The sequence below is a fragment of the Papaver somniferum genome, unplaced genomic scaffold (genome assembly GCF_003573695.1).
Source record: "Papaver somniferum cultivar HN1 unplaced genomic scaffold, ASM357369v1 unplaced-scaffold_118, whole genome shotgun sequence".
Taxonomy (NCBI): Eukaryota; Viridiplantae; Streptophyta; class Magnoliopsida; order Ranunculales; family Papaveraceae; genus Papaver; species Papaver somniferum.
Window position 1 is genome coordinate 7,265,356 of NW_020620825.1, and position 11,327 is coordinate 7,276,682.

The 11,327-nt window shown below is 38.5% G+C and overlaps 1 protein-coding gene across 1 annotated transcript; it reads right to left on the reverse strand.

Annotated features, from left to right (window-relative positions):
• Window positions 1-1,048: 1,048 nt before the first annotated feature.
• Window positions 1,049-3,853, reverse strand: LOC113330472 (mucin-7-like). The gene is made up of 3 exons (XM_026577280.1): window positions 3,063-3,853; window positions 2,758-2,960; window positions 1,049-1,527 (listed from the first exon to the last, which is right to left on the reverse strand). The coding sequence occupies exons 1-3, from the start codon at window positions 3,851-3,853 to the stop codon at window positions 1,049-1,051; spliced, it is 1,473 nt and encodes a 490-aa protein (XP_026433065.1).
• Window positions 3,854-11,327: the final 7,474 nt, after the last annotated feature.

Here is an 11,327-nt window from a genome sequence, read left to right on the forward strand (position 1 = left end):
ATCAGAATATGTCTTTAATCCAGAAGTAGTGGAGATCGAGATAAACAATCTTTGATGAATTGTGCCCTGAAGATAGCGAATGATCCTTTTAAGGGCCTGCATGTGAGGCTCTCGAGGGTCATGCATGAATAAACATACCTGTTGAACCACATATGAAATATCTGGCCGGGTGAAAGTGAGGTACTGCAATGCTCCGGCTAGGCTTCTGTATAAAGTGGGATCCTTAATCGCAGGACTAGAAGTAGCACTGAGTTTGTAGTTGGTGTCGACCGGAGTAGCCACTGTATTACATTGTGTCATGGAGGCACGAGCAATGATGTCCTTAGCATATAATGACTGAGACAAATATAACCCTGAAGATGATCGAGTGACAGTAATACCCGGAAAATGATGTAGCAGTCCAAGGTCAGACATGAAAAATTCACGTTTCATCAAATCAATGATGCGGTGTAGAAGAGTATTAGTAGAGGCAGTTAAAACAATATCATCAACATATAATAGTAAATATGTTGTGTCTGATCCTGATTGATAAACAAAGAGAGAGGGATCACACACACTACCACGAAAACCAAAATTAGTGATAAACTTGGCAAACCTATGAAACCACGCTCGAGGAGCCTTCTTGAGACCATATAAGGATCTACGTAGTCGACATACGTAATCAGGGTGAGCAGGATCAACAAATCCCGGAGACTGATGCATATAAACTGTCTCAGTCAGATCACCATGAAGAAAAGCATTCTTAACATCTAGATGATTTATGGGCCAGGAATGCGAAGTAGCAATAGTAAGAACAGTACGAATAGTAGCAGGTTTAACAACCGGACTAAACGTTTCAAAAAAATCAACCCCAACCTGCTGAGATTTACCATTAGCAACAAGACGATCCTTGTATCGCTGCAAGGAGCCATAGACATGATATTTGTGACGAAAAAGCCACATAGAACGAATAACATAAGCAACACGGGGTCGTGGTACAAGTTCCCATGTATTAGTTTTCAACATAGCATTGTTCTCATCTTTCATGGTGGCGTTCCTATTTATATCCCTAAGAGAAAACAAATGAGAGCGAGGATTTGGGAGATATGTCGTAATGTTGGACATGGAGATTGAGACGGTGGATTGGTCGATAAATGCCACGGGATGCTCGAGTAACAGGACATGAAGGTGTTGTAGTGGGTGTAGGAGCAGTAGGGACGGAAGGAGAAGGTGGTGAGGGTGGAGGGATAGTAGCGGGTGTATGATCTGTAGTGGGTGTAGGGGATGTAGGGACGGTTACATATGTTGGTGTACGAGAGGGACCAGTACAGGTAGGGACTGGTGAGGTGGGTGGGACTGACGTAGCAGAGGGGAGGGTGGACCGACGGTGAGGTGGAGTGTATGGTCCAGGAAGTGTTGCAGTAGGTTGGAGAGTAAATGCTTGGTTGACAGTAGGGGGAGGATGTATTGATGGGTATGAGAGATTATAGGAAGGATGAATGAGAGAAGGAGAAGACTCAATATTACAAGAAGTATTTGTAGGAAGATCTATGAAGGGAAAAACTTTTTCATCAAAAGTTACATGACGAGAAATAATAATCTTGTTTGTGGCAAGATCGAGGCAGCGGTATCCACGGTGGTTGGGAGGAAAACCAAGGAAGATACACCTAGTAGAACGAGGGGAAAGTTTGTGAGGAGTTGTGGATGAGAGATTTGGATAGAAAGGACAACCAAAAGTACGAAGATGTTCATACGTTGGTTGTCGTTGATAATGAATAGACACAGGTGAGTGAAAATTAAAGACTTTGGTGGGTATAAGGTTATGTATATAGACTGCCATATGAAGAGAATAGACCCAATATTTGGGGGGAACAGAAGCGTGAGACATAAGGGTACGAGTGATATCATTGACACGGCATATCATGCGTTCAGCCTTTCCATTTTGGGAGGAATTTTTGGGGCATGAGAAACGAAAAACGAGACCATTGTCACGAGCAAAGATATGAAGGAAGAGTTGTCAAATTCACGACCCATGTCACATTGAAAACATTTTATTTTCCGTTCAAATTGAGTTTGAACAAAAGAACGAAATTCTAAGAATTTTCTATAAACTTGGGACTTAAATTTTAAAGGGTAGACACATAGATAGTTGGTGAAATCATCAAGCAATATAAGATAATAACGAAAACCGGTATCAATATGTAATGGAGAGGTCCATAAATCGCTGTGAATGATATCAAACGGTGCAAAAGTAATGGAATTAGATTCATAAAATGCAATCGAACATGTTTACTAACTTGACATGAATGAAAAAGTTCAGAAGAATGATTCTTATTACAATGAATCGAATTATTGGTACGTAAGACATCTAAAATGGCCTTGCCAGGGTGGCCGAGGCGTCTATGCCAAATATCAGGCGAACATACAGCAAGAGAAATGGGGGAAGACTGGGACGATATGGGAGGTGGCACGACAGAGTTGGTGATAGGGTAGAGCTCTCCAGAACTATCACATCAAAGGATATTCTTCCTCGAACTCATGTCCTTCACATAAAAACTAGACGGATCAAACTCAACAGATACACGATTATCAGTGGTGAACTTACCAACGAAAACTAAGGTTTTGATGATATCGGGAACAACAAGAGTATTTTTGAGTTGAAGAGTATGATAAGGAAGGTTATGAGCTTGGTACCACTAGCAGTAACTGGAATGCAATTGCAATTTCCAACTAAGATGGATCGTACATTGCTAGAATTGAAAACGTTATGTAAAGTACCTGAATCAGCAGTAAGATGCGAAGTAGTACCGGTGTCCATGTAGAAGGCATCATCAGGTTGTTGTAAATGCATGGAGCTATACGCCTCAGCTATGTCAGTGGGTTGTATTAACTCAGTTGTAGGAGCAAGGTATGCTTGGCCATGACCATTTCCAGGGGAACGACCACGTGGTTGGTTATTGTGGAAGTTGGCATTGGATGTCCTGCGATGAGATTCAAATGACTTCCAGGGAGTCTGAGTCGGGTATGGGCACGGTGGAACAGACCAAAACGGTGGCAAGTATGGAGGTTAAGATGGCATAGACAGACGAAAACCAGATGGTGTCGGCAGCAGTGGCGGGTTCGCAGATGGAGAGGTAGTTGGGCCAGATCTAGGACGCTTGTCAGTGGACTGAGATTTGTGTCCTTGTTTGCCAGAGTTCTGATGATGAGAACGATAGTTATTACAATCCATTGGAGAAGCAGCAACAGCTAGGGCATTTGGAGAAGGTACAATAGAATATTGTGCACGTCTGATTTCCTCAATATGGAGTTGAGAGCGTGTACCATCAAAGGTAGGCATGGACTGTTGTACAAAAGAGGCGTATTCCTCCGGAAAACCATTCACCAGTTGGATTACGAGACGTTTATCATTCGTAGGAAAATCAAGATCATGCAATCGATTGGACAGAGATTTGAGCTTTTCACAATAATCATCAACACTAGCACAATCAGAAAATTTAAGGTTCACAAACTTACTCTCAATATTTGCAGCACGGCTGCCTTTGTTATCTTGAAAAAGTGTTTTAAGGTGATCCCAAATCTCCTTTGCAATTTTTTCTTTCTTTAGAACGGTGAGCATTAAATCCTTAGTCATGGTAGCGAAGATCCATTGACGGCATAGAGTATCCAACTGCTTTTCAGTTTCGGCATCAACATCTACAGGTTTTTGCGATCCATCAATTAGGAAGAGTAGTCGATGTGCTTGGAGATGAAGTTCAAAGAGAAAAACCCATGACGAGTATTCATCTTGTTTGATATCTAAGATAACAGGGATTAGGCTTTTGATGTTTGTGACGGCGAAAGACGGGCGAAGAGATTTCTTTTCTCCTTCCATTATTTAAGGTTTTTAGAAGAGGAATCGATGGGTGGCTGATACCATCTTGGATTGAAGATAATTTACTTAGAGAATGATGTTCTACAAGATTCAGTTTCATATTCAAAACAATAATATCTTTCGGAAAATACAAGAGTAATGTCGGAGATAATTATCCTTATTCTAAAAAAGGTAAACAGGATAATATGCATTCTATTAGAAGCATATGAAGAATCTCAAAGCTGCAGGGCCTGATGGGATGTCGACGGTCTTCTTTAAATGTTGCTGGGACCATATTGGTGCTGAAGTTTCTCAAACCATTAAAAACTGCTTTGTTTCTACGTCTCTACCTACTGGGATAAATCACACTAATATCTGCTTGATCCCAAAGGTAAAAAACCCCTATTTACCTTCTGATTTTAGACCCATTGCTCTCACTAATATCATATATAAGATTATTACTAAGATTATCGCGCAAAGAATGAAAATCCATCTAAACAACTTAGTAGATAATGCGCAGTCTGACTTCATACCTGGAAGAATGATTATTGATAATATAGTAGCAGCAAAAGAGATATTTCATACTATGTCTAATTCTTCTTCTATAATGGGTGGTTTTTCCCTTAAAATATATATTAGTAAGGCTTACGATAAGGTGAGTTGGAGGTTTTTAAGCCACTGTTTGAGAGCTTTTGATATAGTTGGAAAATCTCATGAGCTTATTATGAATTGTGTTTCGACTGCCTCTTTTTCTCTTATTATTAATATCCAAGCTTAGGGTTACTTCACCAGTGAAAGAGGATTTCGCCAAGCTTCCTGTTATCTCCGTATTTATACATACTTTGCGCTCAAGGTATGTCGTGGCTCATGAGAACTATGGAGAATAATGCTCTTTACAATGGATACTAGATATGTAGGAATGCTCCGTCTGTTTCCCATTAATGTTCGATGACAATCTTATTCTCTTTGGTAACCTTGATGAAATGACTATTGACACGCTACAAAGTATTCTTGGTACATATGTTGTCTAGTCAGGTCAATGCGCAAACATGCAAAAGTCGTCAATTCACTTCAGCAAAGGTGTCAGACCCAATAGAAAAGATGAAATTGCAAACAGGCTAGGGGTGAAACAAATGCAGATAACCGATAAGTACCTCGGTCATCATCTTCTCAGATCATCTTACAAAATTGACTCCTATGATTTCTTAGATGATAAATTTGATAAAAAGCTAGCAGGATGGAAGAGAATTCACTTAACTTATGCAGGAAGAACCATCATGATCAATCATGTCCTTGGGATCATACCTCCGTACTATATGTCAACTTATATTATTCTTAAGAAGTTTCTAGAAAGACTCACCAGAACTATGCGAAACTTTTGGTGGGGTCATGCACAAGAGGTAAGAAAAACTCATTTTATCAATTGGAGATAATTTGAAAAATCAAAGTATGTAGGTGGTCTGGGAATTAGAACATTCCAACACTTAAATAAAGCTATGATAGCTAAACTTATTTGGAAATTACTAGAGAAAGCTGGCTGCCTGTGGTGTCAGCTTATGAGGGCTAAATATCTCCAAAACGGCAGTTTTTGGCAGGTGAAAAAACCCCAAAAATGTTCTTCTACCTGGTCTTCTATGCTAGGTTGCAGTAGTGAGATGAAGGAAGGGTGCTGCTGGGCTATTGGTAATGGAGAGAAGATAAATATCAAGAATGATCTTTGGATTCCGAAACTCCACAACAAGAGACCTGCGCCTAATCTGCATACTACGGAGCATCATGTCTTGGTTAGTGAGATCATTCTTCATAATCCTCTAAGATGGGATATTAACAAACTTAAATTACGCTTCCAGTCTCATGAAGTTGAGAAAATACTGGACATCTATATTACCAGTAACAGTGAAGAAGTACTGAGGATAAATTACTTTGGCTTCATCATTCTACGGGGATCTTCTCGGCTAAATCCTTCATCAAATTCTTATGTGACAGAGCTCCTTCCTCCTCTACTAATGGCAATGCTGAAGATTTTCCTTGGAAGAAATTCTGGCAGGTGAAAGTTCTTCCTACTAATATTAAAATGTTTGTATGGAGAATCCTAAACAATGGTATTGCAGTGGGAAGCAGGATGATGAAATACTGCAAAGATATTAACGCAGATTGCAGAATGTGTAATGGTGTTATTGAAACCTTGGAACACCTATTTCTCCAATTCCCTGTATCTCAAGCTGTTCTATTTGCTTCTCAGTTAACTCTCAGAATTGATGAAAACCTAAAACTCTCTATTCATCACTATATCAAGAGCTGGTTATTGGAAGGTGGAGACTATTTTAAGTTAAAATTGGGAGTTTGTTTGTTTTGGAGCATATGGAAGACCAGAAATAATATAATCTTCAACAAAGGCACTGTGCATATTCAGAAAATTCTGCAAGAGGCTTCTTATTGGTTTTATCGTGATATCAATACTCAAGATGCTACTACTCTCCCTACTAAACAGGACCTGCTGGACTCTGTTGAGACAGTTTGGTACCCTCCCAATCAGTCAACAATCAAAATTAACTTTGATGGCGCTGCTAGCCCTAAAGGTTTTGCTTGTGCTGCAGTGCAAGGAACCATAAATGTGAATTTAATGGCTGCCAGACAATAGTTTTCGACTTCAGTACTGCGGTGGAAGCTGAAGCTCATGGTGCTTTGGTGGGAATTGATCTTGCAATCAGCAAGAATATGAGGCGCATTATAATTGATGGTGATTCACTCATTGTGATCAACTCTCTGAAGTACAATAACTATCCAGTCCCTTGGCGCATAAAGAATACTATTGGAAGAATCAAAGACAAGTTAGGGCACTTCTTATCAGTTGATTTCAGCTTTATCAAAAAGGAAGCCAATTCCATGGCTCATTCCTTAGCAGCTTATGCTGTTCAGAACCATCTGTCTAGTCAGTGGTTAACGTCTCCCCCCTTGTATTGCTCACTTATTTAGCGAGGCTTTTTCATCTTAGTTGTTTATTTTTTTGTTGATCTTTGTTTGTAAACCTTCAAAATATATATATATATATATATATATATATAATATACCTTGCATCTCCTGAACAAAACCTCTTTAACTTACTATCAAAATTGTCTACTCACTTCCACATAGCTCTCTCGGGGATGAAAATTGTCTAGATGGTCGGCAACCTTATTAATCTCCCGATACACATAAGAGCAATTCTTATGGAATGAACAAACCCGGAGTTTGTTCATTTTTCTCCACTATGGAATGAACAAACATGAAAAATGGGTGTTCAAACCATCTGATTTGTTGGTTTGAACATCGAGTCGGAACAACCAGCGCGCGTCTGTGGGAATGACGGACGTCATTCCTACCAACGCTGGCGTAAGAAAATAAAACACCAACGTTTGAATGTTGAACGCGCGTAAACAGGTATAGCACCCGCGTCCTTATTAAAAACGCTAGCGTCAGACCCAAAAATGCCAACTGCTCCATCTGAACGGCTGAAAACTCTTGTGATCCAACGGCTACAATTTTTTAAATTCTATAAATACTCCTCATTTCAACTCCAAAGTCACACATTCTGCACATTCTTCACTCTCAAAGCATCTACAAAAATGCCTCCCAGAGTTTGTTCTATTAGATTCACTCAACAAGAGGATTTAGCTATTTGTAGAGCCTTCGTTTCTCACACACAAGATGCTGTCTTTCGTAATGTAGCCGTATCGACGTTGACTTTCTGGGAGAAATTTTTCAGAATGTTCACCGCTGAAACAGGAAACATTTATGGGCGTGATTCTCACGGATTTTCGCATCGTTTTAGTTCAATTAGTAGCCATGTATTGGATTTCATGGCTTTACTAATGGAGAGTCATAAAAATAAGCTCAACGGTGAAGCCGAATATGAAGTGGAACCCAGAACTCTAGTGATGTGGCCAGTATCTCACAGAGGTCGTCCTTTCGACTTCCATGCTTGTTTCAACATTCTTAGGGTGCTCAACAGATACGATCCCCTACTCTAGGAATTCCACCACCCACCGAGAATTAGGATGCCTATGTAGTAGCTAATGTATTTATTTTATTTTCATGTTTGATCAGTGCGGCCCTGAAGTAAATGATGCCCGAAGCAAGCTTCAAAAATTTTGCCCCATCAAATGATGGTTAATTTCTAGCCATTTGATCAAGTCAATCTACGTTTACTATTGGTGTAAAATTATTTTGAAAAGTTATTAAGAACATCTCCAATAGCGGGTGTTAAAATCCTAAGTGGATTTTTTTAAGACCCTTATTTAGGAGGATTTGCATATATAGTAAATATAGGACCCTGTGACTAATAAACCATCTCCAATAGTGTAGAGGTTTGATCCTTAGAAAACCTTATATGATAAAATCTTAACCGTTTGATTGTATTTTTATTAATTATTAGAAATAAAAAATATGACATAGAGGTCATTCCAAAGGTCAAGATAAGACTTTTTTCTAAACCTTCAAAATTAGTATTTCATCCCTCCTATTTTGTAGGACCTACTGTTGGAGATGGATTTAGTTAAAATTGAGGTCTAATATCCTACGTGTCATTAAAAAATAAATTTTCCACCTTCTATTGGAGATGCTCTAAGTAACTATTCTTGTGGTTGATTAACAAAATATACGAGAAAAGTTGAGAAAAAAAACTGTGATAGTTTATTTTTTTACTACTTATGTGTAAGATTTATCATTATAGTCATATCTTTTAAGCAACTTTTAGTGTGAGATGGATGAATTATCGTAGATGGGGACACTGGATGGATCAATCTTTCCATGGATCATTAAATTTCGTTTGACTCTTAGTCCTTCCAGATCCTTGGTGCTTTCTCTTTCTTTATACTATAATAATTAAACTACTAAAAGCCAAGTTATAATGGATTTGATGTCCCTTTTTACTTGATTCCCAAAGCACTGCTTCGGGTGTTTTGGCTCAAGGCCGGCCCTGTGTATGATGTGGTTGTCCAATGCAGTACGTTTTTATTTATGATGTTAATATTGATGGTGCAATTTTTAATCCAGGAAAAATTTAAATTACTGACGTGCAAATGTGAAGATAATCTTAATAACATAATACCATAGTGAATCGATTTTTCCTACAACTTCAATCAGCCCACTCCACCAAATAACACCTGGGACATTCCCAGAAATGCCTTTCATATGTGTCTTCTTCAGAAGAAGTCCTCAAATGCATAAAAGTCCTGCAACCGGGCTTTGATCATGAACTGATTCTCTGTGGACAGTGTTTGTATTCGTGATCTCCATATCCAAAATGCTTGCAGTGTAATAACTCCTTCTTCATTTTGGCTTTAAGTTTGAAGTTTTTTCAGAGTGTTGCAATCTTTTCTTCTTCTTCTTCTTCTTTTTTAATATTCATAGCATCATCTAGCATATGTGGTTCCTCTGGACAATTGAGATCTTGACATTGCAAATACCTGAGCTTTTCCGGTTGTGATTCAATCACCATTCTGATGCGTGAACAACCTTCCCGCGGACACTTTGAATACATCCAAGGACATTGCATAAGACTGTGGTTATCCGTGAAACATAATGGGAAAACCTCTTTTGCTTCGATACATAATATTTGCTTCGCTTTGCCTTTAGAAAACATGGTGGATGATGAGAAAGAAATCGGTTGTTTTGGTTTAGAATAAAACCTAGTGATGTATTTATAATAGAAAATAGGCGTTGGTAATTCAAACGGGCGTTCAAAGGAAAGTCGCGGGTGATTTTACTTTGAATGCCAACGCCTAAATTTCCATTTCCAACGGCAAACTTTTCTTTCTCAACCTATAAATTTCATTCCTACTATATCCAAAATCACATCTTCTTCTTCTTATTTTTTCATACATCTCTCCTCCTTTGCAGAAATGTCTGTTAGAAATCGTGGTCCCAAGTTTACTCAAGAAGAGGATATAACTCCATGAAAAGCATATTTCTTTCATAGGGTAATCATCGGTGTTGTTATTTCTCATGACAGTTATTTTTGGGAGAACGTTTTTTCAATGTTCGTCTCATTGACGGGAAACCCAGGAAACCGAGATGCTCGTCGATTGCGTGCTCGTTTTGAATCTATTAGGCTTCCAGTCCATCCATTTATTGCTCTGGTAATAGAAATTGATCGAGAAAAGTTCAGCGGTGTAACTGAAGAGGAAGCTCACCGTAAGCCTTTTCGTTACGAAGCATGTTTCATAATCATAAAAGATGGTCCATCTCAAGCACATCGTTACTGCACTCGAATGCCGCTGCTAGAATTTAAAATAGAAGAAGATGTTTCTGTTGTTCGATGTTGGTTACATCGTATGGCGAGACCAATGAACAATGACAATTTCAGGGAAAGAGTATTGGGACATTTTGTAGCATCGCGGAATGAAGCCATAAGAAACAGTAAGAGCCTAGAACTAAGAATTGCATTCATCACTAATGAAGTCAAACATTATACGGAATTATTGTGGATGGTTCATCATAGCAATTTTGGATTATCCAACGAAGAATTCGAAACCATCGCTCAGACCAAGTTGACCGAAGAAAGCGGGAGAGAGTTTAGGCATTTTGAATGCTATGAACTTTACAGAGAGAATATCGCTGGATTTGATGTAGTTTGATGTTTTTGTTGTGGTTTATTAGAATGTAGTTTGATGTTATTTGCAAGTTTAATAAATTGTAATAAATTTCACTTAATCTGAAGTGGAAATCTATTTTAAAATATAAACATTTTCATTCATTGATATTACTGCCAATTCTTTTACAAGATATAAACTTATTAGACAATAATAAAAACTTCAATAAAAATCAAGTACAAGTTTTGGCCTCCTGTTTATCTTTATTTAACGTATTTTCCATTCAACGCGCTCTTAGACAGTTTCACCTTTGTTTTTGAATATTTTTTTGTTAACTTTCAAAACTGGAGCTCTTCTTTGCCTTTTAGCGGAACATTTTTCTTGGAGCAACTTCAAAAACTTGCATTCCCTCTTACAATTTTCAATCTTTTTAAAACTCCCACATATCTTAGACACAGCAGCTTCAAGTTTTGCATCACAAAAAAGTGTGATCGCCTTTTCAGCCATTGAGAAATAGATTTTAGAAGAGAAAATTCAAGAGAAGTAAATTTTGGTGTGAGTAAATTATTTGAATTCGATGGTAATTTATAGAGGTAAAAAGTGAATTTTGAATTTAAAAAAAAACCCGTTGGCATTTTTGCTACAAACGCCAGCGTCATATGTTAAGACGCCGCGTCGAAGTTTCGATCGCCGGCGCTTGGCCTACCAACGCTGGCGCTTTTTTCGCAGACTCCGTAGTTTTTCCCTTGGTCACGCGCTTAGTTATCTAACGCTCAGTGCTTTACCATAGTGGAAAAACCAGTTTGGCCATCCACCTGGCTCAACAAAATTTTCATCTGACCATTGCCATAGGAATTGCCCTAAGTATATCTGATAGCCCCAAATTCTCTTCTCAAATTAACTGCGAACACGTAAATCACGAT

What these genes read in the sequence shown, in the direction of transcription:
- LOC113330472 (XM_026577280.1), bottom strand. Translation starts at nt 3,853, where the DNA reads ATGGAAGGAGAAAAGAAATCTCTTCGCCCGTCTTTCGCCGTCACAAAC. An exon ending in ACACCATCTGGTTTTCGTCT is followed by an intron (nt 2,961 to 3,062) that starts GTCTATGCCATC and finishes ATCTCATCGCAG; the next exon opens with GACATCCAATGCCAACTTCC. An exon ending in GCATCTTACTGCTGATTCAG is followed by an intron (nt 1,528 to 2,757) that starts GTACTTTACATA and finishes TTCCCTTCATAG; the next exon opens with ATCTTCCTACAAATACTTCT.